Genomic DNA, 20914 nt, shown 5'->3' with positions numbered 1-20914 from the left:
AGGCAAAAAAAAAAGCAGCAGTGTCTATAACACTGCCTGTAGTCAGTGGAGAAATAAGGGCCTAATTTCTAGGCAGGAGAAAGGAAGGTATTCATGTTGAAAACATTGGTACCATGCAACTATTATAGACGGTTTCCAGTAAAGCTACACATGTTCATTTTCAGTTATGAGGCAGATAATACTGTGAGCCTGTGGAGTTTGTGCATCTTGCACCCTTTCTTGCATATATATATGTGTTTGTGTATATTTATGTATATAAATAAGTTAGTGATTATTTACATCAGTGTACAGAATAAATCTAAACTCAGTTATCAAAATGCATACACCTGCCAGCGGATTTGGTCTGTTAACACTTTGCATTTCACCTTCGAAGCACCATACAAACATTAATTATTTACCCAGGCAACTTCCCACTCACCAAAAGGATTAAGAACAACAGGCAGGGTAAGGGATGGAGCTGAGGGAGCGCAGCACGTTCGTAACAAGGCAGCTAATCGTGTATCTCTCTCCTGCCATGAGTGCTGCAGATTTATGCCTTTATAAACTCTGCAGTCCAAGCGTAGAAGTAACCTTTGTAACACGAAGCTTGTCAAAATGGGAGAGTCGTCATTCAAAAGCAAATGATCCGGTCTTCATTTTCAAAAGCTTTGGCCTCTTCTTGGCTTATCAGGTTCCCGTTCAAACTGGAGGGGAAAAATAAGAGGGATGTGAAAGTAAGGCAGTGACTGTTGCCCATCTTCTATTTTTCCAAGGTTTTGGAGCAGAGATCACGGCTTTGCAATGCCGTGTGAGCTGCATGCTTCTCAAAGGCACACAGTTGGGAACCGGCCTCAGACAGGCAGGCTACAGCACTGCCGTTCCCACTGCACATACGAGGAACAAGGCTACTTCTTCAGAAATAAAAACTGAACTAACACCTAAACTTCCTTGAACTAAAATCGGTGTCGGATACCCAGCTGTTTGCATTTCAGCAAGCAGCATACAGCTGACAAAGGTTCTTACCGTGCAGTGGGCTAGTTTAAAGAAATTTAAATAGTCTTCAGAGCATTTTGTGTTTTCCATGACAACATGAAGAAAACTCTGTTAAGTACTCAGGCATTATTAATGTGAAATGACTTAATGGCGAAATTTTCAAGTCTGGCTACATGAAGTTAATCTACATTGGTATTTACACCCCTGAAAATGAGCAGCCTGGTAAGTGCAGCTTTCAGAAATGTTGAAATCTATTACACCATTTAGATTTATGAAATTATTTGGGTTAATGAACACCTCTGAAAATTCAGGCAACAATCAGAAGACAGACTTTGGTCTGAAGATTCAGAATGACTCGAGTGGGAATTGATGCCTCTTCTGTAGAGGAAAGCCGACAGTGGCCTTTGAAAGAAGCATCTCTTCCACATCTCCAGGGAACCCACTAGTCAGACAGTGAGTCATTGTCTTTCTAAGCAAGAATTCAGTATCCTTTCACTAAAACTTATATATTTAAAAATAAATTTCATGTTCAATAATAAAGAAGCAGGGTGCTAAAACCAGCACAGTTCTATTGACTCCTGAGCTCCCTGAGGTGAGGGAAGGAATGTGGTATTTGGCTTTGTGCCTTACAATGCACGTGTGTGACTATGTGATGCCTACCTTAATCTAAAACAAGCAAATCTTACAAAAAGTTAATCTTGTAGCTTAGCACTTTCAGTGTGTTTGGAGCACCGCCCAAAGAAAATCCAAGCACAAATTCTATGAACCAAATTAGTAATGCTAATTAAATGTAACCATCTCCTGCTTGTCGGCATTTAGCTCCTGAAAAGCACAGACATGTTCAGAAGTTTAAAAATAAATCAGGACAAGCAAAACTTGGTCTATAAATTTAGGCCCCAATTCTGCAAACACACACGTTCCTCGAGTCAGTAGTACAGACAGATGTGAACTACCAAAACTGCTTGACATTCCTAACACACAGGGACGTGTTTCAATGACAGAGGCTTTTTACCTATTTGAAACCCACAGCTGGAACTACAACCCGTGCCTCACATAAACTTGCTCTGAATTTTTTAGGCTGGAAAGTAGTAATGCCAAAAGTGTTTTAAAGGGAAAGAAAGTTTACAAAGTGAGCCTTTGAGGAGAGGATCTTTACCAGACTTCTTTAATAGCTGTGTTCTCCTTGAGAGCTTCGCTGAGGTACTTCACCCCTTTGGCCATAATTTGATTCTGGATAAGCCTAAAAAGAAAGCACTTCATGTCAAACTAACATGCAAACTAATTTACAGCGCATGCACAACCTACGCTCAGCTTGACGTCAAGGAGGTCTGCCACAAGAAGACGGTTGTGATTTCTACCCGTGAGGATGGTACACAGTATTGGTCAAATGCTCCACAGGCACTTTCAGAAACAGAGCCCAGAGCATCAGTCCTTTTAATCCTGCATGTGGTTGCATTCTGGAGGTACTGAGCTTAATTACATAGCTGACAAATTTCTGCTGAGAACTGTTTTCTACTGGTATGGGATTGGGGTATTTGGACTCTGAGACAGACTAACCTCTTAGCTCTGTTTTCTTATTAAGAACACTGTGAGACATTTTAAAGTGAGGTACAGAAAATTCTGAGTACAGAACCTGTGTAAGCCTAGTGTTTTAGCAGTTATGATCTAGAGGTTGCCAAATCCTCCTGTCTCATTTATCAGACCAGCAAGATCTTTGAAAAATAAAGCATTGAATTTTACTCTGGTATGAGCAGGTGCAAGTCCCAGTGAAGCCACCTTAGCAGCTATAAAGTATGTCTAATCTGAGTTGAAGGGGGAAAAAAAAAGAAACAAAAGATCCTCAAGTAGCGCAACTGAAGAAGCATTAGGTAATTCTTATTAACCACTGTAGACCATGCCCCTGGCTAAAAATGAACAAAGCCCCCTCATCCGCATGAGTATAAAAATACTCATCAGCGCAGCCTAATTCAATACTTAACCTTTCAGTCTACCATGGTGTGCCCCATAGCTGTACCACTCCATGTGACTGACTGCATGAATCCCACAGGATTCAGGATGAAGCTGAAAACCGGAATGAATTGAATGATCTCTCAGGGAGATTCAGGATGAAGCTGAAAACCGGAATGAACTGAATGATCTCTCAGGAAGGGAAGGAAGGAAGGAAGGAAGCAGGGACGCATTCCTATTAAAGGACTTTCTGCACTTGGTAAATTAATGAAAATGCAAAGGGATCCAGTAGATTCTTTCAGCTACTGGACAAAGACTTTAATTCTGCCTCAAGTTCAACTGTCTATATAGGTCACCACCTTTTGGTTGTACCAGTGGATACCTCCAACAAAGCAGGATATAAATTGGTCTACTGGCAGAAACCCTTGGATAATACTGAGCCATGGTAAAGACATGTATCTAGATTACTATGCCTGCTTTGGATGGGGAAAGTTTTATTATGAATTCAAACCAAACTGCCCAGTGAAGCATATCTGCAGCTGTGCACAAGAAATCAAGCCTTCTTCCCCCCCCCCCCCCCTTTATTTTCAGGGTGATGAGCACCAGAGCTTCTACTGCTTTCAAAAGAGGCTACAAGTACTTGGCACCTCTGACAACCGGCACGCTTCCCAAGGGGCGGGAACTACGATTAATACAGGGAATGCTAGAGTGTGGTTAGCAAAGTCTTTGTATAAGCTTGTAAAGGGACTCCATTTATTATGTTCTCTTGATTGCTTGGAATGAATGGACGGCTATTTGTTTCACAGCCCACATCTGCCCAAGTCCATCCATGGACAAATTCTTGTGAACCTCTGGATTAGAACAGTCAATGCTGTGTTTTCTTAGAAGTTTAAGAAGTCTCTTTGTGATTGCTAGAAATAATCCCAGGTTTTCTGGGGATTTATGTCTTATAGATGAGTGTCTTGCATGAGTGAAAGTGCTAGCCCTAGAAGAAAACATCAGGCAAATGGGACATGCATTTAAGTGTCTGTCATGTAGGTTCTTGGTTGCAGAGTAAGAGTTGAGCTTGCTACTTTCATAGTATGATGATAAATAGTAAGAATCATAATAAGGTTATTCTATTCTAGCTGTCTGCCTGTATTTTTTTTTTTTTGAAACTTTTGTGTTTGAGGCCAGTACTGTTCCCCTAAGGAGAGATGAAATCAATTAGTAGTTCAAAAGTTACCAGGACACACAAACAGCTTAAACTTTTGCGTGTATGAAAGCAGGTTCAAAATGCTAGACAGCAGCTTTCCATTAGAACTGTCTACAACCAGTCAGCTGCATCCAGACCATGCACAGAAAGCTTACTGTGACCTACATAGACTTGGAAGGTGAAGCTTTAATGCAGCGACTGCCAAAGAGCCTGTGCCTCTGTGGAATGTAACTCACCATAAATGCACCAGTTTATTGTTGACCTTCAGCATCTCTGCAAAACTCATTGCTGCCTCGTCATCCAGCTCATTTTTAGTTAACCTAAGTGGGAGAGAAAATCTTCACTTAGGATGTTATCATTATTTTTCAGCCTCCTGTTTTTCCAGCTTGTCTGTGACTTAGCTTTAGACAGCCAAAGGGGGATGTTCTGTTCCTGCCTTGAGCAATTTCTAAAGGCTAGGCACAAAGAGATACTGAAGAGAAGCCCTGGAGGTAAAAGACACAAGAGTATCAGATCTTTATTTCTCAGAGCAGTGTTCTAATGATACTTTCTCATGATGTTTTAGCGTCCAAAAGGTGGATGAAGTGTGGTGGAAAAAGGTAGAGGGGTAGAGACAACACTGAAGAGGTGCAAAAACTGAGGACAAAGAACTTGACTTCAGATGATGGAAGTGAGAGAAGATGGGGAAGGCAAGATGGAGGGAACAGAGCGAAGCATGACTTTGGGACATTGGAATGTGTCCTAAAGGACACATGCTGCTGATCCATTACTCATGTCCACATTCTTCCTGAGGGATATATCTTACAGCTTGCTGGTAGTGAAAGCATAGGGGATGGGGGGAGGGAGAGGAGGGGGACAGTAGGAGGAAGCAATGGCATTGGAGGAAATAAAATTAGGCTGCAGCTTTCTCTAGAGGAAGAAGAGGAGGAGAAGTAGACCACACTGTCAATTACCAGAATATTTTCACGGAGTTGTTGTGTTGCATAGCTTCAGCAATACTTTTGCCTCCCTCTGTCGTGATGCCGTTGAACGCGAGACTGTGAAGTAGATACAAAGGTGTAAGAAACAGCCAGCATCACTTGGCCCTTCCGCTGCCAAATACTAATGAATATCCTGGATGATCTCTTTCCCAGTTGTACAGTTCAGCATTTGGGTGTTTCAAAGGCTCATGTACTTTGCAAACCAGTAAGTCCTTATGACTTTTACAAGCGAGAACAGTTCACAGGCTGCAGCCTGAGAGCAGGTCTATCATACAGGCCGTAAGGTTTGCTGTCAGTGAGTTGTACTCTTGGGACTGACAGCAGAGTTGCACCCAGAGATTTTAGAGTCAAGGCTTTTAACAAGGACAAAGAGTTGTCCTTAGTAGTACACAGGTTTTTACATGCATTTGTCATCCCAACTCCCTGTACAAACTGGGGACTTTGTCCTTTAAGTCCTTCAGATGCTCGAATACGTCATTCTTCTTCCAAACACAACACCTTCTGTTGTGTATGGAGAGATGAGCTTGTAAATGCATGCTTTCCATTACAAACCACAAACATTTCTTAGTCTGCCCTTCATTCTTTGAATAGACATTGGCAAAATCGTCCAGTTAAAGTTATGCTCCAGGCTTTGAGAGTTCAAAAAGCATTTCCACCCTCAAAAGCCAGGCCAGAGCCTGAAAATAATGCAAGGTCTCAAAAAAAGGTAGAAAGGGGGATCAAGCAGGGCAATGGCACAAATATGTGCTAGCACGAGTGCCTCCTAGCTTCAGCTGAAACTAGATATTCTCAGTCCATCATGACTGGGCCTAAAAATGGCAAATATGCTGAAGTAAACTGATGTAGTAGGGACTGTCTTCCCTTAATCTTCGCATAAAGCTACCATTGGTGCTAACTATGATTCAAATCATGAAGCAAGATTAACCAGTGGAAGATAAGAAACGAACCCAAGTGCAAGAACGCTGCAGAGCAGAAAATTCACCCTGCACAGGTGCCAGCAAAACCTAGCCCTAGCCAGCACAGTTACTCCTTTTTATTTTTGCAAGCACATTCATCAGCATATTTGTTCCCGTCTGAGAATCCCAGGTGTAACCCAGCTCTGATTCAGGTTCAAAATGTTTTCTTTCAAGTCTGATGCATCTGGATGGATTCTGCAATTATGGGAAGATGCTATTTCAGATAGCTTTTAAGTTTAAATATATCTAGGTCACTGCACCCGTTCAGCTTTTAATTTTTTAAGTCCAGCTATCCGCTCACAGAAAGGAGGACAAGGCACCAGCTCCGAAACCCCTGGATCTGAAGTGGCAGCAATAAGCTCTCCAGAGATCCCCAAACTCCCAGAGTACTGTATTTCTAAAGAAACTAGTGCCATCTGCCACCTTGTGGGGAAACCAAGGAGCCTTGTCTGCTCCCTCACCGTGGAGGCCAGTGGAACTGGGAGACAAATTGAAAGGATCACCATGAACCCCCTGCTCCAGCTGTGTGGAGGGACTCCAAAACAGCAGCAGCCTGATGATAACATCCTAAGTGAACATTTTCTCTCCCACTTAGGTTGACTAAAAATGATGATGACTAAAGATATGCATCTTTAAATCCCTAGCCAGCATTTGAAACTCTGGCAGGGGATGGGCTGTTTTACACTGCTGGCTTCTCTCCGTGCTGTGCTACCAACTTCACCCATGCTAGGGCTTCCAGAAGGCTAGTTTGAGATGCATCACTGAACTCAAGTGAGAACTACATCTCATTAGCACTGAATGTGTGGTGTCATAGCTCCAGTGGAGTACAGGATGAGCCTCAATTTAAGAATGCCTCAGTTCCTACCCAAACAGTTTATCGCCTAAAAATTACTTTGGTAAAAGCTGCTGTACCTTCGCAACAGAAACTGTTAACACTGAGCTCACTGGGAGCCTGATTCTGTGACAGCTGGTGCATCCTTCTGCTAATGCTCCCAGATCAAAATGGCACCCACTGACCATGTGCTTTCACAAATGCCAGTTAACTCTGTGCAGCATGAGGGGAGGAGGTGCAGATAGAGGAAAGGATGCCAGCCCTGCAATATTTTTAACTTGCTTAATGGCTGCACAGGGCTTTTTGATTCAATCTGGCCTCTTCCGTGGACCAGGACCCTGTTGGTTACACAGCGAAGGCTACAATACCAGATGGCGTTCCAAGCTAATGCTTGGTGGGAAGAGTCATCGCTTCAAAGCATGATGGGAAAGCCAGCACTACACCGAGCTGCCTGGCTCCGCTGGTGTCTTACCTCACGTTTGTTAACCTGGGGTGGTTCCTCAGGGCCTCTGCAAATGCCTTTGCTCCTTCGTCTCCAACTTGATTACCCCACATCCTGGTGAAGAGAGGAAACCAGGAGATATCAGGTGTGCTGCCCTACTGCTCCTCGGCATTGCATTCTCCCTTTTTCTCTTCCCTCCCCTCCCCCCTGATTACTTCACAGTCTTTCAGGCTTGTGAGAAACCTGGCAGGTGCCCTCCCCACTGAGCCAGGCATGTTCCACTCCCTGCACACCACACCACCAGCCCCTGCTGACTCACCAGTACCCTAAGGCCACAGCACAGAAGCAGCTCTAGGAGAGAGCCTGCTGCAGCAGGAGTACTTTTGGGATCACCTTGCTGCGCTGGGCAAACCCTCCACAGCCCTGTACTCTTATGGGGTAGAGGAGTCTTGTGGTCCCGTCCAGTGAGCTGCCATCCTAAATCCTATCATCTCCCTGCTCAGCATTCCTCCCCATACCCCTGCTACAGTTTTCCTGTTACCTGTTGGGCACAGACTGGCCTTTACATAGTGCAAAACACAGGTCTTGGGAAAGACTCCCCAGATGCACAACTGCACAGGGACCCACACCCAAACGGGTGACTTTCTGAAGTGAACTGCTCTACAAGCTCCCGCTCTCCTTCAGAATAGTCTGGTAAAATGATTACAATTCCTTCACCATTATACCCAAGTGGCATCTCCTCTCTCTCCAGCTGCCAAGAGAAAGATCAAAATCTCACAAGGACAGTGTATGACCCTGGGCTTTTCAACACATTTGTAAGGAACAGTATTTCCAATGGCAAAACAATCCTTGGTAACACAAAGGGTTAAGATAAGGTAATGTGGTAAAAGCTGCAGAGATTTGATCAACATTTAATAGCAGTATCTGGTCAAATCTTTTCTATGCAGACCAACCACTTTGAAAATTCACCCTGTACTACGAGACTTGAAGGCGCTTCTGCTGAGGTATAAGGGTTTTTTTACAGGGATCATGGCTTGATGACTCAAAGCCACACTCAGCTAGTTGGCAGCTCTTTTAAAATCGATTGAACTTTGTGGTATCTAAACACATCCACTTCCAGTAAGTTCCCTAGAATTTCCTTGTCCTTCAGTCCCAGTGCAGTTTGTTATGCAAATGCTGCATATATCTGTTTAAACATTTCTGTCCAAGCTATCCTAAATCCATTTGGAGTGATTATTTCCTCCACAGGAGAAAACAGGAGTCCTTCACTGAAATTACAGCAAGTACAGCACAGCAGACCCAATTATATGACAATGAAAGTGCGCATGCTGTTGACTATGCTTGTGAGCTGTTGTAGAACAACAAAATTAAAGGCCAAAAATCTGATTGTTCAAATCTGATTTTCATATCTCAGGGTTATTGTGATATTCACAATGGCCAAACAGAGGTTTTAATTCCATGTATTTGAGTATTAGATTCTGAGAAAAATGTTCTCCTGTAGAGTGGAAAGAGAAACTGGGATTTGCCAGAGGGGAAAAAAAAGTACAAATCAAACCCTCAAGTCTAGCATCTCTCCTGAGAAAGGGGACAGGGATTAAAGGTTTACAGTACATTCAGACCTCTCTTCAATAATAGCAGACTCTCCAGTTTGGGACAGACTAGAGAGAAGGACGATGGGAATTCCTTCTTATTCTCCCAGCTTGCAACTTTATCAGGACTTGATGCAGAAGGTTTGACAATTATAACAATGACACTCAACAACCAGGTATGTTGTCATAAAACCACCCAGACTTTTAAAAATGACCAAATATCTCTAGAACAGCTGTGTTCCCATAAGGAAAATGGCTATCTTTACATACTGTCCTCTTGTTTGTCTCTCCTTTAAGGTTCTGTCAGAACAGGGGGAAAAAAACCAAAACAAACATTGTGTGAACTGGAGAACAATAAAGCAGCCCTCCTTTTCCCTCTGAGTGGAAAATGTGGCTATGCTTCTGCACCGGTTTGTTCTAATGTGGGGAGGAACGGCAGAAGGAAAGAAGATAAGAATGAAAGAAGGAATCCTAAGCAATTTAGAGATGCCTTGACAAGACCAAGCCCTGAGCTCTGCTCCTTAGCACTGAACTTACCCAATTTCAAACATTGTCTTGCTCTTCTGGATGGCCTGGGCAAGGCACTTCCCTCCTTCGCTCGTTATTTTGTTTGCTCCTATTCTACACAAAATACATGAATTGATGAGGTACATCACTAACAACGGTACAGCTATTAGAACACCAGCTCAGAAAACAATACAAGTATTTAAGGCTAATTAACTCTGGAGGCTAGCTACAGCTATCAAAGATTAACCTAGAGTAGAAAAAAATACTGCAGGCATTTGACCTTTGATTAAAAGACATCATTTTATGTTGTCTTTTACATATTTTGCATGTCAACCCTCCGAATCAGAAGTATTACTGGAGAGTCTTGGTTTTGGTGCTCAGTATGTTAGAAATGAGCTTTAGGAACTGATCCTCAAGACAAGGACCCCTGCCTAGTTTTTAATATAGTTCATAATATCAGCAGTTGCTACAGAGTACATGAATTACATGCAGCACGTTTCATGATGCCACAGGGAACAGAGTATTTCTTGGTTGTGTGGCTCCAGAGGAGACTGCAGCTGATAAGCACAGATTGTAGTAATTTCAAGTCTTTCTGTTCTCAGCATAGGCTATAGGTAGTAGCATAGGTCAGTGCAGCAGGAGTGTCTCTGGCTGGCACTCTACAGAAGACCTTTTCTTTTTTTGGCCTATGTGGGGATATCAAATGGCTGGAGTTCAAGGAAGAGGTAAGTCTCAATTGCATACACACTGATGTAAAGAACAAACCAAAACCAAAAACCCCCGAACCCACTACATTTACATAAAGTAAAACTGGCTTGTTTGACTGACTTCAGGCACATGAATATGCAGTCTATCTCAAAATAATCTCTGGGGTTACTATGCAGCCTGAAAGTAACCATCTTCCAACAGGCTTTTTTGTGAAAGTTAGATTAAATAAGCAAAGCACTGTGTCAAAGCAGTGAAAGAACCAGAGTGCTCTTGGGTTTCAAAACTCTGCAAATATTTCAAGTGGGAAGGATGTGGCTAGTGTGGGGTTTCAGAGCAAGTTAGTGGTATAACAAGGACTAGAACCCAAGAGTCCCTGGCTGCTGGTTGCTACATTCATACCAGCAGCTGACATTGCTGTAGTTACCTCTATTTTCTGCTATGGTCAAAATTAAACCACTGGTTAATGATCTACCTTTATGTCAAACCAGTGTTGTGCATGGCCGGACACCCTTATCTGGGAAAGTTCCAGGAATGAAGGGGAACAACTCACCAAGTGAATCTGGGGAATTCCAGAGCTGAGGTATGACACCAGCACAGCCTGACACCAATGGCCCGTAAAAGACAAGATATAAAGAAGCTTGGTACTAAATCCAAGTGAATTCACCTATTGCAAGGAGCAGCAAGGTTCATGCACCACTTAAGCCTCACTCAGGTGCTCAGACTGGATTTAGGTAAAGAACAGGTCTCATGCTCTCCTTTTGCCTACTACTATATTCCAGTAAAGACTATGGATTCAAGAGTTTCACCTGCTGCCATTCACTGCTAGACTACTGTAAAAGAATATACAACTGCAACCTAAGTTATATTTTATTTGAAGCATAATTTGTCTTTTTTCCACTCTCCCTCCTGTTTCAAGTTGCTTTACCTTAATTAGGATACTGTAGAAAGGAAAAAAAAAATCCAACATACTTAACATATTCAAGGCTTGAACACTCTTCAATTAGTTTTGCAACATATTTGGCTCCAACATCAGTGATTTGATTGTTGTATAAGCTTAAAGAAAAATCACATCGGTAAAAATAGGTTATTCCTGCTGTTACTTTAATATTTACAACCTGAATGTTTTATAATGCACACATAGCATCTATCTTTTTTGTATGGCTTTGTACACATTCACAGTTGCTTGTATTTCTATTTTGATATACAATTCATACTGTGAAGGGCTAGATATAAAATACGAGGAGACCAGACAGTAAATCATGGGAAAATAGTTATATGATTTTTTTAATGAATGGTCTCCCCAAGCAAACAAAGCTTCCCTTTATTCCTGTGTTAGTACAGAAATAATATTGCCAGAAGAAAAGTCAGAAGAGAAAACAGCAGCAGAACGTATTTTTGCTCTTTTAAAAGTCATAAAATCCCCTTGCAAATATTACTGAAGATCAGATACCTGAGCAGATGTACTTACATTAGGGCACTGGAGGAAGGAGGTGATTCTTGGTATTCATGTTCACTTCTCAAAAAGTCATTTTTATGTAGCTACTTAACCAAGAGCAGGAAGTCAGAGCAAACATGCCTTCCAGCTTCAACTTGATTAAGAACTAATTAAGGTCTTAAAGAAATTGGTACCATGAACATGACGCTTGAAACTGTATGTTTCCGATACTAGTCTCTACCAAGCCGTATCTGCTTTGCATAGTTGAAATAAATCAGTTTACAGCAGAGAAAACAGGAGGCTCTAGCTATAAAGCAGACACTCTCTTGCTCGCGCTCCCTCTCCCCCCTCCACAGCTCGCAGGAGGCTTTAGGTATAAAACTAGCATGCCCACACAGTTCAGTAACCGGAGGTCCACACTGTGTTATAGAAGGGCTTGATGTCAGTGGAGGCCACCCCGTGAGGCAGAGCAATGGGAGAGGAAGCTGTGGTCCTTTTCCCAGTGAACTGTTACAGGATGGCAGCTGAATCATTTCTGACACAAAATGCTGCTTTGTTTATGTTCAGTAAATGAGGAGGTAACTGTGGTTTCCACCCCACCTTTGCTGTGTCAGTACCATCAGCACTGCAGTTCTACTTTCTAGTATCAATATCTAGTGTTTTGCTCCCAACTGGTACATACCCCAAGAAAGTCACAATTTGGTACTTGGAGAGTTCTTCATACAAGATCCTTACTCCATGATCCGTGACCTGATTTACACTGAGCCTGGAATGAAGGGAAAGAAAAGTAAGTTTGAATCAATACAGATTACAGGTGTTCATCACCCATAAGTTAACAAATGACTGGAGGTCTATGCATTTTCCTCTGATATTTTAACAGGTCCTTATGCCACATATTAAAAGCCATTAAGGGAAATGTGAGCTCAGTTTCATATGTCTCACTTCAAAAACAATAGAAAACAAAAAGCCCCAGATCTCCAAGGTAATGCTCTAAAGCCTGAGCTCTTCTAAGAACTGAAAACAATAAAATGTAGTAAGTCAGAAACCAGAGACAAACACCTCCTCCTCCTCCTCCCGCGCTTACTGTGATTGCAGGAAGAAATTCTGCTTGACACCCTAGCAAAAGCAAGCTTTCCAAACTACTCTTCTTGCAACCTTCTCTCCAAGTACCGAGTGAAAGCCAGGCATCTTGAAAGTCACAACACATTCAGGCTCCACTGACTAAAGGTTGTGAAAAGCCCTGGCCAGGAAATAGAACTGCAGTCCCATGGGTTTGCTAGATGTTTCTAATTTTATTGTCCCAACTAGACACGAAACAAATCGACATCAGTCATTAACAGAATAAAAATACTTCTTTTCACAGTTGTTTTGGGGGCTTGGGTTTTTTTTTTTTGTTTTTTTTAAACTTCTCAAGCTTTTTCACCTTGCCTAAATGGACAGGTTGCTGTGAAGCATGCCAATTCTGATGAATCACATTTTCTGGCTAAAGCTGTCCCCGTGAAAACATTTTGACCAGCTTTAGTTTCTACGCAAACTCTGAAGCTGAACAAACTCTACAGCCTCCTTGGCTCTTGCTGGTTAGTAAGTTGGTCACTTTGGAATGCACTAGCACCTAGGAGAAATCAGAGCCAATTTCTACAGATCATAACAGTCTGCTTCTTTGAAAAGGATGGTTAAGCTGTTAGAAACAACATCTCCTGACCTGCAGAAACTGGTCATTAGAAATCAAAGTCCTAACATCAGAAGAGCCATAAAGACAAAAAGGCAACCTAACAGACTGGTTTGGTGTTGGGGATGATGTTAAGATCACACTGTGTATGGCACGATCATATGATAGGGACAAAGAATGAAAGTCTGTCCTTTTCTTCTTTGTTTTGTCTTACATACTTATGCATTTTCCCCCAAAGTTTCCCTATTGCTTTCTCTTGGGAGGTCAGTTGATTTGCAACTAACTGGAAAAAACAAGTGTCACTTGCTTTGATTTAGTCCTAGAGCAAAACAAGGCAGAGCACAGCCAACCAGGAGGAATAAATCCATGTATTAAAAAAAAATTCTCATGAGGCTGAAGAAGCTTTAAAAACTGATGTATGTTCCTGGTTTTCTGCACCTAATGTTTGGACAAATAAGGTGTAGCTACATGGCACAACCTCAAAGGACTGGAGGCGGAACAATCTGGCCTGTGATGTTAGAGGTAGAGTTAGTTCTCCCTGATCACACCAAGCCATGTCCTCCCTCCACATCACCTCAGGGAAACACCACATCTAAAGACTTGAACTACATCCTTTTATGGACTACCACATGTGAGCTTTTGTTCTGTGAAAGCCACACATCTTGGCAGGATGTTAAAGCAAGAAATTCAGAGCTTTTGATCAAGGGTTATTGTGAATAGTAGATCTCTTACCCCATATGACCAAGGGCAGAATTAGGCTCAGGCAATCTTCAGATAAGGAGGAAGCACTTCTGTTTCCTTTCTTTTCCCTTAAATGCTTTCTCCCATAAAAATCCTCTTTCATGACAAAACAGTTTGAGATGGAGCTAGCTAAACCTACAGGTTTAAACAGTCCTGGCTTCTAAGGACTTCTTATCACCCTTTCCATCTGGGTTTCCAAATTCACAGCTTGTCTCTGCTCCTGTGACTGGCTGAACAAGGATTTCAGAAGATCTGAAACTAACTTCCAGCAGCAGTAAGAATCCTCATCTTTCTCCACTTTCAAGATCAATTCCTCCAGCCCAGCAGTTTGTGGAATAAACCAAGGATAAGCAAGGACCTGCTTACACAGACTCCTACCTGATCACCGCAAGCTTGCTGAAACAAGGTAGCAGCTGTTTTACTCCATAGTCATTGATGTTGTTGTTGTCCAAATCCAGAGCCAGGCGCTTTTGAAAGTGATGCACAACAAAGGAAATAGCACTGCAGTCAGCAGAGTAGGCATTGCAGTATGTGAGCTTGATGTAATTGGCATGCATGTGTTTGGCAGCCAACTTGCCCACTTTCTCACTCTGAGTCTCGTAAAGGCACCTCAGCATCCAAACAAAGTTGGGCTGGACCTGGATCTGATTGTAGTTTGGAAACCTGGACCGAGTGAGGCCTTTCAGGTGGGATTTCATGCTCTCCCCAAGGTATGTGATGAGTGTCTTTCTCTTCCTCTTAACGACTGCAGGCAAAACTAAATGTCTGAAGAGCTTCTGCTTGGATCTAGAAAGTAGGCCACAAAGAAACAGGTTGGTAAAATGAAAGTGTTCATTATTTCGGAAAGGATCCTCCCCTGCTAGTTGTTTCTTCAACCAAGGAATACGAAGGCAAGTAAGCTGGGCAGTCTCAGTGGAAGAACATTCATTGAAAAACTGAAGTAACTCCTTGGCACCTACTTTCTCTTCAATAACCAGGAACAAAGCTGTGAAAAAAGACTGAAGGGTTAAGTGCAAGAACTCATAAGTGGACTGATTGTCACAGCCACTGTAACCTTTAACTGTCCTGAGAAAGCCCAATTGCAAATCTTCTTCAGAGATGTTCGCTGATGAGACCTCCTCCTGCTCAAAGATAAAGAAAGAGTTCTCCATCCCTTTGTACGCCATTTTACCCAAAGCTAGAAGAGTTTCCTTTTTTGATTTGAACATCTCTGCTTGGCTCCTGGTGTTGTTCTTCAGCAAACTTGTTTTCAGAGATCGGTTCAGATGGACTTCAATCATGAGCAAAAATACATCTGTCAATGTAACAGAACAGTCTGGAAGCTCGTGGCTGTCAGACATGGAATGGAAGTGTTCATAGCATTTAAAGATAATCCAACAAAATAAAGGCACTGAACACAAACTGCAGAGATTGGGGTTAGCTTCCAACTGGTTCAATACCAGTGTTCGTTGCCCCTCATCTTTGAAAAACACGGCAGTGTATTCCTTCAGGTTATTGCTGGAAAAACCACGGAGCAACACTTTCTTTCTAATGATGTTTCTTTGGATCTCAGTTCCTGTCCTCGCTGTAAGAATTTTCTTGGATCCCTTAAGAAGCTTTCCTCTGAGAAGGCTTACCAGCAGCACCAGCGGGTGGATGGGTTCATTGGGTGAACACATCTCAGGAACACTACTGAGATCAAAGTTGGAATAGATCTCATCGAAGCCATCAAATGTGAAAAGAACTGTATGAGGGAATTGCAAGATGTGATGGAACACCTCTGCAGGGTCCTGGTCTGGGTAGCAATTATATTTGAAGAGTAGGTCCTTCAAACATATGGCTTCATCTTCCTTAAAGCAACTAAACATCCTACATCGGAAACGGAAGAAAAATTTGGCCCCTATGTCCAATTCTTTTCTGGCCCAAAGGCTTTGTATCTTTTGCAGCAAGATGGATTTTCCAATTCCCGCATCACCAAAGACATAAATAGTCTCTCCATCTTCATTAATTAGCCCAACTGCGTCATCAAAAAGGGCTTCTAATTGACACACTTCGCCTAGACTCTCATTGGTAAAACTGACCAGCTCCATAATACTGTTAGAGTAGATTTCTTCAAGCAGCATCTCTTCCTTCTGAGCGTATGACATAACAAACTTGGAGTCCCGTCCCAGTTCATATCTGAGTTTCTGGCAATACCTGCTAACTAAAAAGACAGTGAACTACTATTAAAAAGACTATTATTAAGAAGCATATGTATACAATGACCCACCTCTTTGGGAACTGTGAGGGGGTAATAAACTAAAAAAAATCTTACATAAAATTGGTTCTTTGGCAGATTACTTCTATTTATTTGTGCTGCCATCATCGCTCTCCTGGGAAATTCAGGTGCTAATGAAAGAGGTAACGTGTGAGCCACCATTTCCTGAAAGCCAGTACTGACACTGCATTGCTTTAAGGGGCTGCTATCTTTCAGCTGAGACTCAAAGCCAAGCCCCTGACCTTTTGTTAAAGACTGTTTTACTCTCTGCAAAGGCAGGGGTTGGTGGTCACTGATTAGCTTTGGCATCTGCCTTTTCACTATATTTATATTCTGCCTGCAATTTCTATGAGGTAGGTGGTTATTCTTTCCTAACTTGTTTGGTAATTTTTATTATTGTAAATAGAAGGCATGCGTTTTAGAAACTGGGTGCCAGGGGCACCTCAAAAGATTTTTTTAAGGTGACCAAAAAAAGAGTCTCAGTTATTGTGCAACGTTGGCTTGTGTTTTTATTGCAACAGAACCTTTGCTTCAGATGGGGGCAAAGTAATTCTTGTATTTATGTATGAAAAAAACCTCTCAAGACGAAAACATTTATTTCTGCAGTACTTTAACTCTGACTTTTGGTATAACTCATCATTTAGGATCATAGAATAATTCAGGTTGGAAGGGACTTCAGAAGGTCTTTAGTCCAACCTCCTTCTCAGAACAGGGTCATCTATGAGATCAGATGAGGTTACTCGGGGCTTTATCTAGTTGGATCTTGAAAACCTCCAAGTATGGAGACTGCACAGCCTTGCTGGGCAACCTGCCTCATTGCTTGACTGTCCTCATCATGAAATACTGGCTATTCCATTGCCAAAACATCACAGTGTTGCTAACAAATTGTAGCAGAGGCCTAGAAAATACTACAGCTGGCACAAGATGGTTATGCCATTATGCTACATATCCACAAACAAATGCAGAAGGAGCTTGACGTTAGCAAAACAGGATGTAATAGATCAACATGACTGTTGTGTTATACAGTGTGCCTTTTAATTATCTGGCTACCACTGCTCGCAAGCACAGCATGCGCACATTTATTTTCCCTTCTGTGCCTGCCTAGACTCTCTTACTCTCACATCACCTGGTTAGAGCTTCCTACATAGCAGGGTAGTTCTAAGCAAAGGGATACAGATGCATGACCTTACCTGGATCTGTATTTACCACAGGTTTACTACAAATGTTCTCTGAAGGCTCATAACCTATTTCATCTAGCCAAGGCTGAAGTTCATAGTAAGCATCAGTAACTTTCTGCAGGACACGGATGAAATATTCTGAGACTTCTTCTCCCTTGCTCTGAACCAAGTCTAGAATTTTGCGAACCTGAAAAAATACCACGTGAAAGATCATTGATGCACAGCATTTCATCACAGTTACAGACTGCTTTAGGATCCTTTTTGGACTGGAACAGGGCACCAAAATCAAAACTGGTGCCTCAAAAACTTGAATTCAAAATCTAGCTCTGAATTTGAACCATCACAAAACTGACTTTCTATTTGTATTTGGATGTTGCAAGAAAGTTGGCTCTGCAAGTTAAGGTCTGAACTTGTAGCTAAACGGTACGCTAACTAGAAACAAAATGGGATAAATACCACTCCTTAATAGGGAACTCAAAGGATTTCCTCAGCCTGGCTAGATAGTATATTTTGAATCCCATGCTGGTTAAAATAAAAAAGAAAAGGGTGGTTTCTCAGTGCCCTAAATTGACCCTCTGGTTTGTAAATATTCCAGTCACATTTAGATTTACCTCAGGATCCAGCCAGATCCAGAGTGGGGTAGGCTGAATCTCTCTCTGGATCTTAATGCAGATCCAAAAACCTACAACTCTTCCTTTTAACACAGCAACTCAATTCTGCAGGCTCTCTCTGGACAATGGACTCGTTGCCTGCAATTGTTACTAAAACTAATGGCTACCAGGCAGTGGCTGGAGCAGTTCAAGACTAAGCGTTACCTCTAAAGGCAAGGCAGAATCCGATCTCTGTGCAACCAGTACAGGGCAACCCTAGTACAAAACCCTCTGCAAGACAGAGCAAACATTTACAATGTACGAAGGTCCTTAAAGAGAAGGGAAGGTGTGCACATGGACAACACACAACCATTAACTTCTAAAATAATATTTCATTTGTGTCTCTCCTCCTCTAAAGCAGGATGATCTGTCCCACAGCATCCTGAAGTATATTTTTCTTGCAATACTCTGCACAATAACGAAGGCTTCCATGTAGCAAGCTGCACTCTAACAGCCACTGTGGTCACCTCCTCATCAGAGGACAAAGCTGCAGCTGGGGGGACAGAACAGCAATTATCACCCAGCTCATTCTTATAGCTGCCAATGGGCATTACAAGCAGTGCCAGCCGTGCTGGAAAGAGATGTGCTGGAGACACTTGTCCAGAAGGATCGGGTGGGGAAACTCCAAAGTAACAAGATTAGAAAAGACACTAGATGTTCAATTGCCAGATAAGCCCATAAAACCCAGTGGTAAATTGAAAATAACAAAAAGCTTACACTGGCTGGTGAAATAAAAAGAATACCTTATCTGCTTGAGTTGGAAATTGGACAACAATCTCAGCATCTTCAGTGGAGAAGTAGTCATTCTTAATCAAGTTGTCAATCAAACACTGCGTGTTTCGGATTCTACTGACCAGAAGTTCTCGGTATACCTTCAGCAAAGCAATGAAGGACGGAGGACTTGCTCCTGGAGGTTTTTCCACAGAAATTTCCAAGTTAGCACAAACTTGGCATTCCATAGTTGAGATAGCAAGAAGCTGCTCCGCCTAGCCTCATCTTTGACAAACTGTCCATTTGCAGTGAGAAGTCAGCTTGGAGTTAACTTTGGGGAAACAGGCAATCTGTCCTTCACATTACCGAGCCTGTAAAAAGTAATTGTATAGAACTTCAATTTAAACCTTATCCTATGCAGATACATCCTTCAATTAGTCACAGAATACTTCCAACCTCTGTGTAATATCATGGCCAACTTTTTACTAAAGTTTCTTCCTCAGGTACTTCCATTTATTTGTTCAGGTTTTGGAAAAAAAATTTCTACAGCAGGCAGTCTCCCTTCTGTACCAGTACTTTACTGTAGCTTGCCTCAAACACCACCACTGGCATCTGCTTTATTAACTGCCTGTTCTTAGTGCATAATTTAATCTTTTTTATTAGCTTTTCATGTTTCAATAGACAAAGCAGGCATCTGTCCAAACATATCTGGACAAGGAAATAAACGGAATAAAATTATATGTCATAGCAATTAATTTTGTAGGAGGAATTAATTTATAGTAGCAATTCACTTTGCTTTTTCTTTGTTACAGTAACAGATCCTGCATAAAGCGTTGCCAATATGATAACTGTCCCTGTAAGCAAGGCATTGTGAACTCTGAGACAGTTTTAGCTAAACTAGGAAAAAGAGTTTAGCTTCAGGGCACTAGGTTTGAGAGGCAGTAGTGAGACTGTGGGAAAACCACTGATCAGATGTTTCTGTTAAGAAAGCCAAGAGTAAAATGACGCTAACAGTAAAAATGCTGCTGTAGATTTCAGAGCTAATACACCACTTAGGGGCACAGGGCACTTCACGTGTCCTAAAGCTTTTGGTTCAGACAGCACGTAAAACATGGAAAGTTATCATTGCATTGGTTTAATTTGGTTAATCTTATCAAATTCAGGTGAGTAACCATAAAAGTTAAAAATACAGTTTTTCAGAATCTGAAAAATAGCGATGTTAGAGAAAGGACTGAAATAAGTGATTGTAAATATACAAGATCCCATCTCTAGTGATTCACACAAAAAATCTGGACCTCTCCTTGAGCAGGAATTGCGCACAATAACTGAATTCACAGATCCTTTCCCCATATGATGAACTAGGCCTGGAAGATGGCATCACAATTCATATTCATTACTGGGTTGGGCATCCAACCCACCTCCATCTTCATAAAGGGAAGAGATTGAACACAATACAGTTTGTAATGAAGATACCAATTTAAAGCCTGTGCAAACACTTAGGCTTGAATGCCTGACCTTAGCCCCTGTATGTACACCTAGAGACACAACGTGATCATTAACTCAGACAGCTACGGGCTCAGGAAACCCTCTCATTGCTGCAGAAATGTTGTTTAGAAACCGTACTCTTTAGCATGAATGTTCTCTCCTTGTCTACAAATATATATGCTGTGTATGCCCTTGTTCTCTGTACCAGCTCTTGAGAGCTCTTTTTAGATGGCCGTTTATTCCCATTTTTCTTTACAAGGCATAAAGCAGTAGGAATCAGGATCATCCTGCTCTCTATTGTATTACTAAAGGTTTTTTTTGAATTGCAGTTAATATACCATATAGCAGGCATGAAGTTATATTGTAATTACAATTCAACAATAAGTTCATTTAGGTACTATTTAGGTACGAACTTTGCATGTGCGATTGCCCATGCAAAAAGCAGATTTTTTTTGGAAGATCACAACTGAATCACCTCCACACAGACAATGAGAATTTGCGTGATCAATACAAATTACTGGCAGCCTCCAGTAACAGGGAAAACGTACTCTTGCTTTAGCAGGTCAAGGGATATTTGGAAGAATGTTCTTAGATTCTGATCACAGTCATATTAATAAAAACAAAACACAAAGCCCTTCTTCAACAATTCTGTAAAGGTGCCAGCTCTGCTGCTACAAAATT

At 41.8% G+C, this 20914-nt stretch overlaps 1 protein-coding gene across 1 annotated transcript; it reads right to left on the bottom strand.

The window, feature by feature from the left end:
* Window positions 1-224: 224 nt before the first annotated feature.
* Window positions 225-19103, bottom strand: NOD1 (nucleotide binding oligomerization domain containing 1). The gene is made up of 11 exons (XM_009283565.1): window positions 18781-19103; window positions 17400-17574; window positions 14352-16155; window positions 12246-12329; window positions 11098-11181; window positions 9451-9534; window positions 7355-7438; window positions 5068-5151; window positions 4351-4434; window positions 2129-2212; window positions 225-683 (listed from the first exon to the last, which is right to left on the bottom strand). The coding sequence occupies exons 1-11, from the start codon at window positions 18994-18996 to the stop codon at window positions 611-613; spliced, it is 2856 nt and encodes a 951-aa protein (XP_009281840.1). The 5' UTR covers window positions 18997-19103; the 3' UTR covers window positions 225-610.
* Window positions 19104-20914: the final 1811 nt, after the last annotated feature.

This window comes from Aptenodytes forsteri, unplaced genomic scaffold, assembly GCF_000699145.1.
Source record: "Aptenodytes forsteri isolate BGI_AS27 unplaced genomic scaffold, ASM69914v1 Scaffold662, whole genome shotgun sequence".
NCBI classification, from domain to species: domain Eukaryota; kingdom Metazoa; phylum Chordata; class Aves; order Sphenisciformes; family Spheniscidae; genus Aptenodytes; species Aptenodytes forsteri.
This window is presented reverse-complemented; position numbering and strand designations above follow the sequence as displayed.